We start from the raw sequence: 20,348 nt of genomic DNA on the forward strand, positions 1-20,348 counted from the left end.
TGAGGAGACACTGTCCCGCCTTCAGCGGAGCTGACAGAGCATGAAGCACCTGGGAAGGCAGAGTCGGTAATTGAGGGCAATGTACGCTCAGGGCGAAGCGCAGTCACTGTTGGCGCAGACAAGGTTTTATGATTTTATTTTATTTATTTATTTAAACCTAAACGCTTGCCTCTGGATGCCTTGGAGACATAAACATGCAGGCGTATTGGCTTCTACTCCACTCGTGAAAAGAATTGAATAGAGACTGAGGAGGTTTATTTTAGTTCGTTTTAATAATCAGCTGCTATAAAAAGTAATAGAACAGTGCATCTCTGCTGTGGAAACCGAGGGGTGTTTTTAAAATGCCTCAGCCTTGCACTGTCCGTTTAAAAACTCAGGGCTTTTACAGTAATTGTTGGCTTCAGCCTGTATCTAACTAACTTGTATATTTCAGGGTTGGAAAAGGGGAGGGGATAAGAGGAAGGCAAACCCCAACCCAAGCCCTGGGCCCTGACCTTCACCAGAGTTAGGCAGGTTTCGCCCGGGGGGGCTCCTGCGTGGTTCAGTGGACGGAGCCATCGTCTGGGTGAAACTGCCATCGCCGGCGTCCATTACATGTTGTCCCAATAGCCGCCTGTTTTGCCAAAAGCTTGTGGAAACCACTTCTGTAGTTTCTTCTTGCGGTCATGAAGCAAAGCTTCCCCCTGCCCTGTGTTGTTGTTATTTTTTGGCTTGGGTTTTTTTTTTTTTCCAGTAGTGAATTTTATCAGAATTGTATTCCCACTCACTGCCTCTTCCCTGCTCCCCTGCTCAGCAGCACTTCACTACAATGTGTTTTTTCTCTGCGAAGGCACTTAGGAGTCTATTGTCACAGCACCCTTTGGCTTTTTGTTTGTTTGTTTGTTCTTTGTTGTTGTTAGTTGAGCTGTTTAAATCTCTCCCTGGAAGGTGGTGGGGTTTTTTTTTGCCAAGCCTCAGATTTATGTGTGATGTCTCCATGTGCTCGCTCTCCAGGGTTTTAACAGTGTCTTTAGGATGTGTGCACCAGGACTGTATGCAAGAGTAGTGTTGCTGGTGCTGTATGCAGAGATAACATTGCCTTCCTATTTCCCTTGTTTAACAAGGCCAGTAATCTCATTAAGTTTCCCCACCCTTATGAGCTCTTCGTTGCCACCACTATTGTACTGGAATCTCACAATGAGTTATTTATCTATTATGCGCTCCCCATTCTTTCCAGTCATTGCTTTCTTGTAGGCGGCTACATACCTTTCATAGCAAGATTTGCATTTCTTATTCTGAGATATTTTACTTCTGGAGCTGTCTGTATTAAAATGTATTTTGTTTGAATGGGCTCACTTCAGCGAGTGATCTGTATTGTTCTGTATGACTGCTCTGTCCTAGCCATTATTTGCCACTCTGTCAGTTTTTGTCATCTGCAGATGTTTGCATCAGTAACTTTTTTTTTTTTTTTTATTGTGGAAAATGGTGAGTAGCACCTGGTCCTAGTATCGTGGTCTTGTGCACTCCCCAGCCCATATTTTCCCCATTAGTTCTTGTCAGGAAACACTGGATGGACTTTCCTACAGCATCGCGTGCCTATAGTTACTCTCAGATTTGAATTCTTGACTCATTCCTGTGTTAGCTTTCCCTGTACTGGGGTGGTGGGGTTTTTTTTTGGTTTTTTTTTTTTTTTTTTTTTGATTGATGTAAGGTTAATTGGTTCATTAGATAGCCATTCCTGTAATTTCAGTTTTGAAATGATCCCTGGGCTTGGAATGTAGAAATACTTCATTGCGTTGGGATAACAGTTTCCCGCATGCCTCTGTAATGCATGGCGCTCTCCCTGCTGTCTCAGACAGCTTAAGTGTGATTGAGTAACTAGAGCCAGTTGAAACACGTTGTCGCCTTCCAGCCCTGTTCTTAGTTTCTGAATTTCCTCCTTTTCCTCCTGAATCCCAAAAGGCTTTATTAAGACAGCTTTGTGGGAACCATTAACTCTAAGCTGCATAATTATGTTACTATGAGCTTTGACTCAGTTTATAGTAGGAAAAAAAAAAAATGCATGCATCTCTAGAAATTTATATTCCTCAATGACAGAATTTTAACTTAGTAAATTAAAAGGTTTACTCAATTTACCTAGGAACCTACAGTAATTAACAGCAAGAGGGTTTACCTGCAGAACTGCTAAATGCAATAAAATAGGTTCTGTGAAAACATGACACTCTAATGAGCTGCCATGTTATTATGCTTGTTCTTCACCTTCCAGATTGCATGTAAGACTCTTAGGCACTTAAAGAAAGGGATGGTGTAGCTGTTTAGCTTGCTTTGTTTAGAAGTGGGGAACAATATTTAGTGTATTTCTCTTCATTTAGGGCTAGATTTTATGTCATCCTTGCATAGCTCAGAATTGCATGCATTTGTGAAGCTAGAAATCAGGCAAGGATTTTTTTTTTCCTATTTTTTTTTTAAGGCATGAGTACAAACAATGGTGCAGTTAAGATAATCCTCATGCCAGTATCTGTGTGATACTGTGTGACTTCACTCTCACTGGTGTGTTTTTAGACCACCTAATGACGGGCCACCTCCCTGTCCCCCTCCATCCCCAGCACACCCCCTTACTAAAGCAGGGCAGTGTCTGAGTGTCACCCAGCATGTTCCTGTTCCTCCGTCACCCTCACAGTGCCAACTGCAATAGCCAATATTGTCTCTCGTGATTAGGAGGTGGCAGGAGAAGCGAACCTTTCCACTGTCTTTTCCAACCTGAAAGGCCTAAGACATTTTTAGTGATCTGCAACAAATACGCAGGTTCCTGGGATGGATGAACAGACAAGCTGTGTTTTTCAGATTTTGGTTGTGCACTCAATTAAGCGTTTGCATCTTTATTTACATTCCGCCTCTTGAAGAATGGTCTGGGGGCGAGGAGCGGGGCTTTATCTATTATTAGTGTTTTGACTTTTTGTATAATTCACACAGTTAAATTTGCCTCATATGGTCACTCTGCTACAAAGCTAAAAACTTCAGAGGAAAAATTAAAGCCTTAAGCTCTGTCCATCAGCATGGCAGCTATAGACCATGTGTTCCTTTTTTCCCGGGGGAAAAAAATTGGCACCTACCCATCAATTAACTGGTTTTCATTTTGTCTTTTTTTTTTTTTTTTTTTTTGGCTTATTGAGCCCCAGCAACTTGTGTGTGCAGTCAAAGATCAATTTAATTTTATAAGCATTGCATATTTAGTCCTTAGCACTAATTGGCTGTAGATGAGAAGCTGATCAGTCTGGTCGGTTTGGATGTGGCTTTGCAGCGAGGGGTATGATGTCACTGTGCCTGTGCTGTTCAGTTTATGCTGTGTGATGCTCTCTGCTTTGGCTTATTTTTAACCCTGGCAGCTTCTAATAAATGTCAAATAAGCAGCTTCTAATAAGCTGCTTAGAAGCTGTCTTTAATGAGCGTCTTGCTTTGCGTTTCCCATCCCCAAAGAATTAACACACTAGTCTCTTCCTCTTTTTCTTAAAGGTTCTCAAGCTGGCCATATGTGTAGCTGTAGCTTGCCATTCTGGAGTTAGCAGTAAACTAAGGTATTGACACTTTTAGATTTGTTTTTCTTTTTTTTCTGAAAACAGAATTCAAACATTTTGTCATCTCAGATTCTCTGCAAATGCAGCCTATTGTCTCATAGGCAGTAATTTTAAATGTTATTTCATGCGGTATTTTTTCTTTTACAGTCTTTCAGCCATCACTTTAAAAGTGCCTCTGAAGAGTGGCAGTGGCAATGGGCATTTTTTTTCCCCCATGTCAAATGCAAATGTCCCACCTCCTAAGTGCGAACATACAAAGCTCTCTTCCTGGCTTTTAATTTTTCTATTTATTTTTTTTTTAATAACAAAATTAGGCCACAGTTAGCTAAGCAGAGTGACCTGATTCATGCTGGATCAACACGTTATCAACTCGAGGTTGTCACTACAAAGTAAGCGTGGTGAAGTCTGCCTGTTCCAACTAAAATCAAAGCAGTCTCTTGACATACAGCAGTGCTGAAGTCAGCAGTTTCTGCAAAGTGGATCTAAATGCGGATTGAAGGATCTCTTCTGTGTATATATGTAACTACCAGTGCCAAGCTCATTATTTATAATCAAATACTTTTTGTTGTATTTTTACTCGGGAGAACATGAGAGAAAAAGTTCTAAGTGATTCTTTCCTTATCTCTAAAAGATTTGGCTTTGTGAGGTATATTGAATGTTTTCTCTAAAGTAGGCCACCTGAGAGATCCCATGGCGTAATTCACTTTGCTGAGTTAGCAGATGAGGCCATCGGACAGAGTCAAAAAAGCTACTGCCAACCGTGAGGCAAATCAATACCACCGCAACTGGATCAGCTTGCTTCTTCCGATACAACGAGAAAAGCAATGGCACAGATGCAATATCTGACATACAGATTTAAAAAACAAATATAAACACAAACACACACACACACACACACATTGGGTTGGCTTTTATTGGAAAGCCTAGATGCAATCTATAGTTATCAATTTGTGGAAAATTCAGGACACATATAAAGTTAAGAAGGCAAATTAAAAGAACAATACAAATCAGACGAAATATACATTTCAAAATATCAGGATAGCATTTTGACTGGCATTGCCTAAAATACTTAGAATCTCCTTTCTTTCTTTTTTTTTTGTAATATGCTTCTTTTAATTATACATATTTTTTTCTTTAAAAAGATCTTTTGTTTATATATTCCCCAAGGTCACTATTTCCTGCAGGAGCATGTCCAGATCACAAGTCTTTTTTTAGCAAGAAATAGGCTCATTATACCTACTAACAAGGCCACTAATTGGCTTGATTTGACTTTATCTAAAATGATCACCAACAGATACTATAATTTGTTGTTTATTGGTGCCAGAACAAAGGAGAAGGAACTGGTACGCGTCAAGTAGAAGATATATTTCATTGTTGACATGTTATACAAGCTTTTCATATTCAAACAGAACAGAAACATTTGACATAATTTAGAATATGAGCCTATTTCAACAGAGAGCACTTACAGCATGCTAAATACAGTGCTGTGGAAGAGCCACCCAACAGAACTGCGAACACCTAGCATTTTACATCTTTAAAAAGAATACGTAGATCAATTGACACGCCTCTGGGGTCTGACATATCATCCTCTCTAAATTTAGGGCCCTCAAGACTTCAAGGGTAAAAATACTAACTAATCTGTGCTTTCATTCTAATAGATGATTAGCATTCGTTATATGTGTAATTAGTTCCGTATGCTCTACCAAATACACACATACAGTAATAGCACTGGTACTGTAGATTCGGTAGCGACTTGGCTGGGAGAAATTCAAATCTGTTTATCAAACAATCCTAATGTGCAATTTAGAGTATGTAATACCATAGACTCTCAGAATACAAAGCAGTTAGAAAACTATTTTTATTACATCCACTTGAACCATTCATAGTTAAGACACGTTCACTTACTATGTTTCGTCATTATAATACATGGATAGAAATACTGTGTATATTTCAATGAACATCAAAAAACCCCAATTTTGTCTCATCTTAAAAATATTTAATTTTGTGGCTGAATTTAGTGCTCATGAGAGTAAAGCTCTAAGAATGGTTTCAGCCAAGGTGTAGAACAGATGCCATAGATGCCACCACAGGCTTCCTATAAGGAACCAGCTGCACACTTCAGTTCTGTCCTGCAGCAAATGTACTGGGCCTTGGAGCAGAGCGTGCCAGATCTATGCAGTGGTGTGGGGATGCAGACTAGGCACTAGAACTGGACCTTCCTCTCCATCCCCAGGTTCAGCGTTCACAGCAATGGGATTTGATCTGCCAGCTGAAGGCCAGGAGATGAACCTACTGAACAGCCTGCCTGCCTAAAGAGCAATTCTGTAGCATCAGGTCAGAGGTACGCTTCTTCTATCTGGAGTTATAACATCTAAAAGAGCTGTATTATACAGAAGACAAAGTTGACATAACTGGATGAAACTACATCATTTCTTCTTCTTCTTCTACATACAATTTGCCAAGCACCTGAGACACTATTCTCTCCATTGTGAAACAAAGCTTCTAAAAAAACAACAGAAACCCCACCTGGTATGAATAAATGTCCATTTATTACGTTAGGGCTGGAAAAAGACAAGGAAAACCCAACCTATTAAAGTCTTCCATCATAATAAACGAGACTTATTTGGTTACTGTGCCTTCTAACAATGACTGATGAAGTGGCACTGGCCTGGGTGACAGGAGCAGTACGGGAGGGGAGGGAGCTGCGGTCTGGTTCGGCCAGCCACTTTGGAGTGTCCCATCCTATCAGCAGAGTGATAGATGCACAGCTTTAAACCTAATACAAAAATATTAACACTTTTGGACATTAGTCATCACTGTTATATCTCTACAATATAATCCTTTATACTGTACAGCTATAACATAAAAGGTGCAATTCCTTTTTCTTTAAAAAAATCACACACAGCACATGTTTTTATCATTTTATTTTTAAGTATAAACTTTTTTAAACACTTTACATAAATTAACTCCTCTGAGACTAATATTTGATGTACAGTAAATTGTAATTCATATAAAAATCCATAAACAACTTGTCTCACATAATTTACAAAAAAATCAGGGTTTCCTTTGCTTATCTGCAACAAGGATTCTACTTGCCATTTTCCCCCCAAGGCAAACCATGTTAGCATTGTAAAATCCATTATTAAATTCCCATGGTAGCATAAGTCACTTGTGCCAATGTCCTTTTAGAAAGCAGCACAGTTTAAAGCAGTTGGGTTGTCTATAAACAGTAATTTTTGCCCCACGTTTTAAAATTAACAGATATATACCACATCCTATGCAGTGAGAAAGAGAGAGAAAGAGAGAGAGAGAAAGAGAGAGACTACTTCTGGTAAGCAAAGGTCAACAATTCAGTAATATTTGGAAACACTGTACGGGTCTGTATCTTAATTAAATACAGTGCCTCAAAGGAACAGCCAGCCTGTTGCAAAATCTGTAGGCCTTTTTCTTTTCTTTTTTCTTCTTTTTAATACTTTTCAGTCCAACTTGAGTGCAGCGATATGCATATGTAAACATATTCTTTAAAGCAGATCACCTTTAAGGTCATTGAGAAAAAAAAAAGTTTTGTCATTAGCAGTATCATTCTTCTGGAAGGCGCTCTTTTCGTTGCAGAGTCTGTTTGGATTGTGCTACAGAAAAAATCTGAGCAAAGGTGTAAGCTTAGGCTTAAGTAGTAATGCAGCAAAACAGTTTGGTCTCCTTTTTAGAAGACACTGGTACACAGTCTCTTTGGCAGCCTGAGCTAAGCCAGTGTGTTACCTCTTTCCTATCTCGCTTTGTCTGAGGAACTGTATATTGTTAGCGCTGTCTGCTAATTCTGGATATTGCTCCACAGAGAGTACATAGTACCCATCGTATCCTTGTACCTTCCCAGCACTTAGCAACTGCCTCTTTTCTCCTTCTGTCCACAACCTGGCGCCTTCCTCTCCATCTCTGACTCTCTGTTGTTCTCTGGCCCAGGCACTGGAAAGAGCTCTTTGCCTGGCTTGCTCTAGTATTCGGGCCTTTTCCTCATCAAGCGTCATGCCATAGCGGACGTGAAGCGCTAAAGCGCCGTATTGCATTTCAACATCAGCAAACCTACGAGTCCTGCCATTCACCACAGTGGTGGACTGGGAGACAGTGACGTTGATGCCGTTCTCCAGGGCCTTCCGCCCGCTCGTCAGCCTCAGTGTCCCAAGGTCACTCTCGGGGGAGGTTGTCTTGATGAAATAGTGTGTGTCCTTGCCCTCAACGGTGAAATGCAAGTTTTCTAGGTAGTAGGCGTTGTTCAGAACAGCTGCCACTTTTATGCAGTCCTCGTTGGCAATGTTGAGCACGTTTGTTTGCACTTTGCCTTGATTGACAGCCAGCATCACCCCTTTCCCAATCAGAGACTTCACCGTAGCAAACCACAGCCATGACTTCTCTCCGCTGGATTTCCGTCTGCTGACCTGCACTTCTGCCATCTTTCCCAGGGAAAGGAAAGCCTTTGCTTGTCTCGCCACTTGTTGTTGCACTCCCGAAATTGGCTGTAAACAAGAACAGACAGAAGTTTTACCAGCCATCTGTACCCCTCTAGATGCCAAACAGCCAGGCTTTCTTGGTGTGCTGCCCGTGGACGACAACAGGATATGCCACAACTGACAGCGCCAAAGAGTTAATTAAATCTACGTACTCTACATACTGTGTGTTCTGCTGAGTTACAAGACTATTTTGTGTGATAATGTTCAGTGCTTTTTCTCTTTGTCTCCCCGAGAACCTGCACAAAAATAAGATCAAACTTCAGAGGCTACTTACTGGGCTGGCGCAGGACAGACCTTTGTAATACTAAATATGGGTAAGAGCTCTCTTACTACAGTGTCATCTCATCCTCTGATCTGGTTCGACTATGATTCCTGTCCACTGTGGGTCCACCCAAATTGAGGAGATTTTTGCAGGTCACGAGGCTGTGCGTTAGAACTGGAACAAGCCTTTCGTTACGCTGAGCCAGGAGCTGGAGCCTCTCAGGTAGCTGCAGTCTGACACCAAACTGCAGGGAGGCTCTCGTAACCCCTCAAGCTGCTAAAGAAAGAGGGGGGAAATCGAACTGTAATGATAGCCTTTACAGTAAAAGAGAAGGAAGCAAATGGTGCAGAGCAAAGGGGGTGGAATATTGGGGACTGATGCCCTTTCTTGCAAAAAATTGCAGAAACTGATAAAAGGGGATGTGTGAAAAAGCTCCAGCCAGTTCAGTTGTGTGAGCTTCCATTTCACTGCAGGTATCAGCATGCTGCCTAAAAGAGACGAGCAGCTTCTCTCCCTGGAACTTTAGGGGGGTGCCGTCCTGAATACAGCAGAGTGCTTTGTTGACAGCTAGCAAGGAGAAGGGGCAATGAATGAAAAGAACCCACCAGCAAGTCTGAAATATGCTCGCTTGGTATTTCGTGGTTTACCATATCTGGGGTGTTCTTGTTGAAAAGGTAGGTGTGCTATAAAGGGGAGGAAGTAAGAGGTGCAATCGTGAGGTGCAAAAGCACAAGATGGAAAAACTAGGATAGGAGAAGCTGTTTAAAAAGTTTGCTTGGCTGTTAAGAGCTATGTGTGGCCCAGTAGGCCAGCTGGACTCTTGGTGATGAGCGAGGGTAGCTGGGGAACGGGACCTGACAGTAGAACTGCTGTGGTTAGCCAGAGCAGGTAGAAGCTCAGGAGCAGCGAGCGGGAATGGTTAGCTCACGCAGCGACGTAGTGGGGCAGCTCATGTTATGGGGTCAACTGTGGCTGGGGTGAGACCTTACAACTGCGCAGAACAGGCATATCTTATCTGTCTAACCCTGGGTCTTAACAGCTACAAGCTGTGAACGAGCAAGTATTGACAGAGGTGGGGAGCAGACAGCTAGCTGCCCTAGCAGTTGTCTCAGCAGGAAACAGAGAGAAGATTTAAATAGCTTTGGCTGCACTTTTGAAAAGGAGTACTTAGTTTCTGTAGATGATCCAGTTTATCTTCCAATTGACCCCTTCTCCTTTCAGTAAAAATACTGTTTAACCCACTTGATTTATTGCTGACAAATGAGGCAAAAGCCTGTTTAGTTTTCCCAAATTTCTGGGTGGGAGACCAAGCAGGAGTCATTAACAGACTCCTACAGGCTTCATTCAGCCTTGCTGCTAATCAAAGCCTGGCAAAAGGTTTGCAAAGCCTTCTCTGCTCTGCCAGGAGGGCGGCTTTCTGGAGGGGATGGTTCCTGAGGGAATTATGAATTGACTTGGGCTCTCAACTCTCTTGAATGTGGCAGATTCCTGACTGCACTTGCTAACAAGTATGGATTTCAGCTGTTGTAAATCCAAATCCTACATGAAAGGTATTGAGCACAAAAATATATTCTAGACAGCACACTCATCAGTGAGAGCAGTGAGATGCTATAGCAACTTCATAATAACAAAGTTTGTTTATTTTTAACATGTATCCTCAGAGCTCTGAAGCAAAACCTCTGAGCTCGGTAAAGCTCACTCACTCCAGAATGTGTGTTTTGTGGTTTGTGTGTTTACTTCTGGCTCCTGATTGCATTTGCTTGTTCAACAGAGAATACCATAGATGCAGCTTCTTCCTACCTGAGAATTTTGAATCTTTGTGTTCCTCCCGCTTCTCTCTTTCTCTCTGTCATGTCCCATGCCCCTGCGGCTCCTCACATTGCTGAGCTCTGTCGTGAAGTTTTTTGACAACTATCTGTCTGCTCTCATCGCTTTGACCAGACTGGTTCTTTTCCTGATGCACATTTGCTAGTGTTAGTGGATAATTGCATTCTTTTGAGATCTAAATAAACAGCCTCTTATAGTTCTTCACAGCCATGCCGGATGACAGGTCTCTTATCTCCTGATACAACCACCTTGCCTGGAGTACTTGCAGTGCTCCTCCTTCACTGCCTCTGCTGTTCATGGAAGACACTATTCTCATGCTGTGCTCTAAGGTCTTTTCCCATTACTCAATCCCTGGCTATTAAAAAATATATACAGCGGGTCACTTCATGCATGCAAAATTAGCTTCCATATGCTCCCTTCTGCTGGGCCTACTAATGTTTTTTTGTCTAAATTAGGTTGTAAGGTTCTTCAAGATCATAGAATCATAGAATCATAGGGTTGGAAGGGCCCTCTGGAGATCACCCAGTCCAACCCCCTGCCAGAGCAGGGTCGCGCAGAGCAGGTGGCACAGGAACGCGTCCAGGCGGGTTTGGAATGTCTCCAGAGACGGAGACTCCACCACCTCTCTGGGCAGCCTGTGCCAGGGCTCTGCCACCCTCACAGCAAAGAACTTCCTCCTCATGTTTAGGTGGAACTTCCTATGTTCAAGTTTGTGCCCACTGCCCCTTGTCCTGTCGCTGGGCACCACTGAAAAGAGCCTGCCCCCATCCTCCTGACACCCACCCTTTAAGTATTTATAAGCGTTGATAAGGTCACCCCTCAGCCGTCTTTTTTCCAGACTAAAGAGACCCAAGTCCCTCAGCCTTTCTTCATAAGAGAGGTGTTCCAATCCCCTAATCATCTTGGTAGCTCTCTGCTGCACCCTTTCCAGCAGTTCCCTGTCCCTCTTGAACCGGGGAGCCCAGAACTGGACACAGTACTCCAGGTGCGGCCTCACCAAGGCAGAGTAGAGGGGGAGGATGACCTCCCTCGACCTGCTGGCCACACTCTTCTTGATGCACCCCAGGGTGCCACTGGCCTTCTTGTCCACAAGGGCACATTGCTGGCTCATGGTCATCCCGTTGTCCACCAGGACTCCCAGGTCTCTTTCAGCTGAGCTGCTCTACAGCAGGTCAGCCCCCAGCCTCTGCTGGTGCCTGGGGTTATTCCTCCCCAGGTGCAGCACCCTACACTTGCCCTTATTGAATATCATAAGGTTCCTCTTTGCCCAAATCTCCAAATCCTCTTTTAATCTCGTAAAGTTCTCTATCATAGTTCTTGTTAAGAGATCTGTTTTTGACTGCTCACAATGGGATTTTACTGCCTCTTAATGCTTCCATCTTAACTGAGAATCATAGGATTTTTGAGGGCACAGGTCTTTGATTTTTGAGTAACTTTGATTTGTAAATATTATTTTCTTAAATAGCAGATTAAGATTTTAACTTCCACATTTGTTTCTTCCATGATTTAAAACTGTAGCAGGTTTTCAGGACTGAAGTTCATTTTTTTTCCTCCCAAAGAACTTCATAAGCACCTGGAGTTTTGGTTTTATGTAATATAATGGGTTTTACCTCAGGTAATTTCATTTTCAATATTTTATCTTTACATATAAAACACGGTTAATATTAAAGAGAAGTAAAATTGTAGTGGTGCCTGGTATGCATAATTTATATCACCTGTTCTTCTGTTTATTTCACAGTCTATTTTTTACTACAGTGTTCAGTTTCTGCCTTCAGGCAGAGTGTTAGTACAAATCTAATCTCTGTAGTTTCTGCTAAGAAACTTAGACGTCTTTAAAAGGCCTTAAACTTCTTTTCATTGATTATTGTCTTTCTGCATTTTTATTATTGCTGAAAGCAAACAAGAGCTTATTTAAAATGGTACCTAACTTAGCAAATCTGTAAGAAAAAACACCATCTGTAATTTCTTAAATTCATTTGAAAGTAGATAAAAATTAGAGGTTTGAAAAGCACTGTTCAGATTTAATTTAGCAAGTAACCCTGTCAGGTTTACCCATGTCTAATAAGATCTGAATAGAAGGGAACATTCTGTCCTGTCCCGTTTGTATGTTTAGTTTTGTTTCTTACTGGAATGTCCTCCCATTGCTGGCTCTTCACAAGTTCATAAGAAGGTTCTGTTAAATCAAATTTCGGAACAGGGAAACCAGGAATGGCGTTGTGCAGATGGAAGCCGAAGGTCACCAGCCAACTGTTAACATCTGCAAGAGAATTATTAAAAAAAGAAGAGAAAAATATTAGAATTGTTCTATGTTTTGCAATCATACCATTTTTACATGGAATAGTTTTTGTCAGAGTTGATTTCCTTCTGTAACATGAAAATTATTAAACAGTCTTCGTTTTGCTATGGATGGATTTGTACTACCGCTAGAACAGCAAGGCCTGTGTAGTAAACTTGAAGTTCTAAACTTACACGAAAACTTCTCTTCTATGTAAGAATTCCATTATGCTTGTTTGAAAGGCATTACAGGTTTCAGCAATTCTGAAGTCCTCAGTGACTTCCAGAACAACTATAGGAGCGCAAAGTGAGGTTCCTTCTAATATAGCCTAAACTAATTGGGATTTCATGGTCAGGCTGAACAGGCTCCATGTCGCGCCTTCAACATCAATACTTTAAAACAAAGCAAAAAAGAAGTAGTGCTGCAGAGTACATCCTGTCCTTTTGTTACGTATGCGTTACTGTAATGTCGTCAAACTAGCCCTGAAGTAACACCTATACAGCCAATTACCTTCTAAATGATTTGGCCAATATTTTATGTTGATTCAAGAGAAATCTCCCCCTCTTCAATGTGAGGTCGGACTGATGAAATTAAAAACTAATGAAATGTATTACCATTGCATCAGTAAGCAGACAGGACACTAAATTAGCATTAGATAACATTATTTGTGATACATTTTATGTTCTGTAAAAAATACATAAATTAGGGATGCCAACAATCAATTAGTTAACAATTGTTGGGCAAGAATGGGTGCTCTGCCTTGTTTCTGTCGTTCTACCCTATCTTTCACAAATACTAAGCTTTGCACAAGTTGGCAGAGTGCTCCTTACTGAGTCTAGCAGTTTTCATTTAAGAAAGACCCAAATAAGTGGAACAAGGAACCAAATTTTTCCAAATGTCAAAAGAATTAAAAAATATTTACCTTAAAATAATTTCTAACCGTTCCAGATAAATGATGCGCCTCATGAGGCTCTGCATGTAAAACTGCCAGTCAGAGAAATTGCTCTTTGTAATGATAACCTTATATGAGCAGTGCATGGCTATGTATTCCATACATCAAAGATGTTAAGAAAAGAACTAAAACTGTATTTTGAGGGCAATTTTTGAACTAAGTGCATCATTTTCAATGCCACAAAGAATCTGATTGCAACTGCATCCCCTACAGCACATGCTGCTGAAAGAGGACAGATTCAAAGGTCTGTTATTATCCTTGCTCCCACGCAGCACGTTAGCAACCCTGTTAATAGCTGCTCTTTGTTAAATTAATGCAAACCCACTTGATTCCCAGGATGCTTTTCTGAGTGGTAGTCTCGCAGCTCATAAGTAAGTGGGGCTGAGCACCTCCAGTAGTCTGGCACTGTCTGCGTAAAATATTTTGGATTATTTACATCTATTAAAATATGAAAATTCAAATGTATCTGAGCCATGCATTTTTCAGAAACTTCTGGTGATGTGCAATCAGGGTTTTTTGTATGTAGAATAATGGAAAACACTACACATCACTAACTAGACCCACAAAAAGCAATAGGTTCCCTAAGAACTCAGTTATACAAGAAGCAGCACGTTAGCAGCTTTCTGTTGCCGAAAGAGAAGTTCACGCTCCTTTTTGTATATCCAGCTCCTTCCTTGCTTCTGGCTGTGTACTCATTAATTTGTGCTGGCCTGGAGCATATTGGGCTTCTCTTTCTTAGCCAAATTACATTAGTAGCCTTGCAAAAACCTACCCTGGAAAATATCAGCCAACCTGCAGTGAATATTTGCTGCCATGTTAATGAGGTCAGTCGGTCACAGAAAGACCCCTCCTGCCCTTGCTACCTTACAGTCTCACTCCCTCTTGCCTTTGGTCTTTCTGGTCTATGAATATGCAATTTTTACTGCTCAGTAGCCCAGAGCCACAAAGAAGCCTGACTCTAATCCGCATGGAAGGAGATTCTCATGAATGGTCTTGAGGGGTTCTTACTTTTGTACTTGCTCAGGGAGTCTATTTTTTTCATTATAAGAGCACTGCGTAACGTGTAACAGTATTGGAAGGAGAACCTAGAGCTCCTCTTCCCTCTCCCAATGCACTGAGATCTTGAGCTGAGGCACCGTGTGTTACAGTTCAGTCAGTGGGAGAGGACGAGATGTACTCCACTGGTACTCCAAAATATACTTCGGAAAACCCAACCCCTCAGTATACACTGAAATGCACTGAATTATGTTTTTGGGTCCAATATTGAAGCAGCACAAGGACTGTGTAGGGCACAAGGTTTAGGTTTAGTTACTTAAACCTGAAAGCTAATAATGGCCTGTGGATCCTAATCTCTTACACAGGTACCTAAATCAATGTCTAAACCTTAGATGAGATATTTTCAGGATCTCCCATTTGCTATTTCACTATTCCTGATAAGTGTGTTTGCTGTAATTATTCTTAACGCTTCCTCATAAATAACTTTTCCAAATAGGACACACTGAGATACTTCACCAAAATTGTGAATTCCAGTCTCAATTGGATGGCTATAGTCCAGCACCCCCAAGCTAAAATCCCTTTGTCGATGTGTTTCTAAAAGCCAAGTACTTTTCTGAACAATTATCTTCCCTGAGAGTTTCTTTACTAACCTTCCCTGGACAATATCCTCAGCCTGTAACTCAGATGATAATCAGATTCCAGATTATTAGAACACAGATAGGGAAATTTTTGAGCAAGTGGGAGACAGTCTTGCAATTAAATAACCTTCTTTTACCTGTGATATAATCCTTCACATCGTGTATTTTACTGGCTGGGTTGTTATTTCTAAACATGTACAAATTAAAAGGAGCTGGATCCTTTCCAATTCTCTTCCAGATTTCAATATCGGGCGTTGTCCACCGGCCTGCCAATATGTCGTAATCTCTTTCTCCAAAGTGGACGAGCTTGGTCAGTGGGTCGTATAAGCCTCCATGGAATCCTATTACCAGCTGGAAATCAAGGTTAGAGTCGAAATAGATCTCTCCATAAGCAGTGTATTGAATTTGTTTAAGCATGAGACCATTGCTACTGAAAACAGCCAGTGGTGTCCCTGTATTGTCCGATGCAATGTAAAACTCATCTCCACTGCTAATTTCCATGGCAAAAAGGTGTCCTTGCAGATCATAGTAAAGAGATGTGATTTCCGAACTCGAGTGGTTATACACATGAGTTATCCTGGTTGGGTAAGTAAGGTCTGCGTAAAAAAACTGGAGATGCTGTCCAAGGCTAGTTTTAGTGGAGACTCGTCGTCCGAGTCCATCATAACGGTAAATCACCGTCCACCCGCTGCCTTTGCTATAAACTCGAGTAAGAAGGCCCTTTGAACTGTATTCAAAGATTTCAGTACCCCTCTGGCGCAGAAATCCATCTTCATCTAATCGGTATTGAACATCCCCCAGTCGAGTTATTCTGTCTCTCAGGTCATAGCGAAGCGGTGTCAAACGGGCGCTGCTGCTGGGGTTGAGCAAGTGGAGGTTGCCGTTCAGGTCATAGTTATATCGCCACATTATTTTTTCATTCAGATAAACTGTCTGGAGCTGACCATCTACATCATATTCGTAAGCATATTTCGTGGTGTTGGCAAATGGCCCGATCTTAATTTCTCTTTTTGTCACTCGTCCCATGTTATCGTACTGAATTGTAATCCAATACATTAATGACCGAAATATTTCATACTGAATTTCCTTGATGCGGCCATGTGCATCAAAGTGTTTTGTGTAGGTCATTACAGCTGTCGAAATGATCTGGTTAATATCATAATATATAACTCCAAATTTTCCAAACTGTTCAACTTTGCCAGAGATATCATCAAACTGGTAGAGATCAATAGGCAGTGGGGTTTCATTGATGACGCCTTGCATGCTAGTCACTCTGAAGCTATTGTCATAGCTGTAGTCAAATCGGGCATTTACCATTCCGTCTTCGCTAAAGCGGAAAATCTGTCTGTCAATCAATGGGCCAATTTGCCTGTATCTAATGGTGCAGATAAAACCATCGCTTTGCAGGTTTACTGTTTTCAGGACTCCTGCTGTCTCATCATAAGTAAAACTAACTCTTGTACTATCGTATAGAATTTCTGAGAGCTTGGTCTGCCGTCTGTACTTGAATAATACTCTTCGGCTTGTCCCCAGGAAAGCAGTTTGAAGGAGCTGCCCTTCTTCATTGTAGTCCATTATAACAGAAGCATTACTTTCCGGGGGGTTGTATATATTCCGGTAATAGCCAATGGAGCGGATAGTCTGCATGGTATGACGAGCAACACTGGGCATGGTGACAGCAGAAAGCCGATCCAACAAATCATATTCGAAGATATACTGCCGTTGGCTATGAAGCAGAAGAACCATTGACTGAAAATTAAGAACAGATTTTTACCATGTGACAAATGGTGGATTATCCCCCCATATACTGATACTATTTCTTCACAAAAACGTGACATTCCCACTTGAGAAAATTATCTCCTCTTTAATTGAGTTATCCTTGACCTTACATGTTGTTAACATCTCCCTGCCTAATTTACTTGGATGCTTAATTGTAAGGGGTTCTGTAATTAGTAGTTCCACATTCATAATTTGCTACTTGTTATGACTGTATCACTCTTTTATCAAGCACTCACAGCTAAACAGCAGATTGTCAATGGATTCAGATAAGTCATGTTTAATATGGGAAGAAGTAAAACTGTCTTAGAGCCATTAACTCACGAGGAGAACAACATATGGGAGATACAATTTCTTCCCTACAATTAGAGAGGATTTTGAAGAATCTGAATAGCCTGAGATCCCTGAATACTGTGTTCTTGTTCTGTAGGCTTTTCAGACACAGGCAAAACGATTGTTTGAGTATTTATATCAAAAGGAGCTACTCGGAATTATTCTGACATTTTTCTGATGTGTGGCTATTATGTATCATAGGTCTTGATTAAATTATGTCTGCAATGACTAGTAAACAGTATTTGCTGAGCAACAGCTTCAGTAGAAATATATTTAAACCCCAGAAGGAAATGGCTTCTCTTTTTGCATAGCAGGCGTGAGATCTCACAAGGGGGATTTTCACAGGTATTTCTAGAGGGAGAGCTATTTTTCAGCAATCGTTGTATATAACGAAGATTCTTCACCTATCATTTATTTCGATGCCACAACATATAGCAAGTACAAATTGACAGCTGAAACTATTTAGAAGCAAGAGCTTTTCTTGGTAGTGAAAAAAAACAACAGTGAAGAATTTACAAACTGTTTTCAGCTGAATTACACTGCAGGGATCTAGTCCCTGAACCTTATTTTAAGCGTTAAGAATAAAGGTAAATACAGATGCTTCTTGTTAGTCAGTGGCCTAAATGATTTAAAAAGACATCAATTCCTAGCAATTAGCTACAGCGTGATTACGTATCTATTGTATAAAACATTCCCCTAGGAATCACATGTTGATACTTAGAATAATTGAAATGTGCTTCTACTACCTGGTTTTGCTTTGTATGCAGCAGTCAGATGCTGCAGAATTTCAGCCCATTTGAAGCGTTTTTTAAAACCTGAGTGTTCTTTACCTTTTCCAAGTAGGTGTAACTCCAGGTTTTCCCATCAGCAAACACTCTAGACACTATCCTTCCCTGTCCATCATACTCTATTTTTTCACTAGTCGTCCCTCGCTGTATGCTGCCTATTTGACCCGTGGATGAGTAGGTAACATTGACAGCCATCAGCTTGCTGCTCGGTAGCCACAGGGTGGGGTGGCCTGACGTGTCGTAGGCAATCCTCAGCAGGAATTTACGGTGGTCATCGTAGATCTTTTCTGTCTTTGTGGTTCGATCAAAGTCAACTGAAAGGAGGTTTCTGCCATTAACCTTTTTAAAGCAAACAAAATGACACAATAAATCATGCTGTTCAAACCCTAGCCACTTATTATTTCCACAAAGCTACCTATTCTGTAAATACCATTTACAGTGATTGATTTGCTGTGTGCGTAAATTATTTTAGCAACTTCTTGACATAAATGCAAGGCGCTACATTAGCATCTACTTTAGAAGGTCTCATTATATGAAGAGGTGGCCCAGAATCTGTTGCAATATGTTCTTTCTTGATGCTTAGTCAACTGTTAAGAAAATACTGAAAGATGTGCATTGAAAACTTCTGTAATAAATGGGGCCATTTCAGCAAACAAACTACTTCTTTTGCAGGCAGCCCTAAGTATTTCTGCAAATTATTGTCAAAACATATTCCCAGCAACCCCTTGTCTGGTTTGTAACAATCACGCTAAGAAAGAACTGAATCCTAATCCTCCACAGCAAGTATTTTTCAAAACGGTAAATACAAAATTAAGATCTTCAAAAGCACGTTAAATCTTCAAATTTAGATTAAACAGTTCTTAGAACATAGGCTTTCTTTCCCCTTCTGGATCACACGGAAGTTGAACTCGGTATACCATCCACAGCTGCAATACGTTTATGGGGCTGAAATAATCCTTAGTAGAGGATTCTGTCTTTCTCCCAGTTAACTGCCCACTGAAAGCCATACATGACTGGAAGATTACCGAACCACTGAAAAACAGTTATCAATGCTCCGAAGTTCACAACGGTTTTCATTTGAAATTAAAGCCTTAGTCTAGATACATTTACGTTGAAAACCGTATTATTTATATATGTAAACTATTGTGGTGGATAGTGATTTCTATATAATACTTTTACATTGAAGACCTGTCGGCTCCCCCCCGCCTCCCACTTTAGTGTTCTAAATATTCTAACTTTCAGCGTCATTGAATGAGCTCTCATTTTTGTATTTATGAAAGGAAAATGTCTGGTTTTCTCTTCCCACATTGCCATCTTCGCAATTCTCTGTTCCCTCTCTGCATTGAACTGGTTTTTATTCTCTCAAACAGGCCTTCAGGATTTCTTTGTTCATCCGTAAACCATTTCTGTATCTGCTGTGTTTTTTTAAAGTTTTTCCAGGTGAGGATGAAACACTGCAAACTAAGATTTTTCAACACTGTATTTTGCTAACATATGGTAAATATGGGACAAATGGACATATAGCTATGTCTATTAATATTCTTTTTTAAAGTTCCTTTCAAGTACTTGATGTTACGAAGAGGTGAAGAAAGGTGGCTAAATAACATTCAGAAAAGAACAAGAAAATGAAATAGATATCCTGACCAAAGAGATGACTGGAGGAGCTTTGTGTTTTACAGGGCTGTATGTTCAAAAATCCATATATCATGGACATGGGTACTTGCAGCCTGAGGCTGACGAGCTTCTAAAAGAGCAATATAAATTAGATCCTTTGTTACTGGCATAAAAAGTATTAAAGTGCTGGTGATGGGTCATAGGCAAATATGAAAAAAAAAAAAATCCTAAAAATGCTCAGTTTTGCTTAATCGGTTGGTCGGTCTGTCTGTCGGTCTGTCTGTCTATCTACACTACCTTTCTCCTTTTCAGTATGAAATTGCTGGCATGAGAACAAGCTGCACAATCAATTTCAGAACAAAAGTTTTCATGTAAATCTTCTAAAAAACCTAGCAGATGCAGAATAGCTACTTTATATATTTAATGAGCCATCAAATGTTATTTAAATTAACACTACAGGACTGATTCTAGAGGTAGGTTAAACTTAACTATGAAGCATTCCCATTCACTTCCTTTTTGTTGTTTTTTTTTGACTTTTTCATTTTCAGGTAGCTTTTGTTTAAATTTTCCAACACTTAATACTCAATCATTTGCCTAAATTCACTCTTAAATCTTGTTTATCTCTGGCTTGTATTTCCCACCCTCTCCCACGCATGCCTGCACTCATCTCTGCATCTCCCTGCTTCTTTTGCTTCTCTGAATTTTTTTCCCCTCCTTTTCTCTCCATCTTCCCTTCCTTATTTTACATTTAATTATGATTTTAACTAATTTTCTTGTCTACCTCTCGGGCTAAGACACTGAAGTGAGAATGGGCACTTCTGATTTCTG

General features: G+C 40.7%; 1 protein-coding gene across 24 annotated transcripts in view; it reads right to left on the reverse strand.

Annotated features, from left to right (window-relative positions):
- Positions 1-213: 213 nt before the first annotated feature.
- The window catches only part of TENM3 (teneurin transmembrane protein 3), a 486,507-nt gene continuing 466,372 nt past the window's right edge, over positions 214-20,348 (reverse strand). For all 24 annotated transcript variants that reach the window (XM_074588367.1, XM_074588383.1, XM_074588378.1 and 21 more), the window contains 4 exons: positions 17,949-18,245; positions 15,147-16,758; positions 12,275-12,405; positions 214-8,065 (listed from right to left, as the gene is read on the reverse strand). In XM_074588367.1, coding sequence (XP_074444468.1) covers positions 7,310-8,065; positions 12,275-12,405; positions 15,147-16,758; positions 17,949-18,245 — 2,796 coding nt within the window. In that variant the 3' untranslated portion in view covers positions 214-7,309. The remainder of the gene's footprint in view (positions 8,066-12,274; positions 12,406-15,146; positions 16,759-17,948; positions 18,246-20,348) is intronic.

Source organism: Larus michahellis, chromosome 5, assembly GCF_964199755.1.
Source record: "Larus michahellis chromosome 5, bLarMic1.1, whole genome shotgun sequence".
In the NCBI taxonomy this organism is placed as follows: domain Eukaryota; kingdom Metazoa; phylum Chordata; class Aves; order Charadriiformes; family Laridae; genus Larus; species Larus michahellis.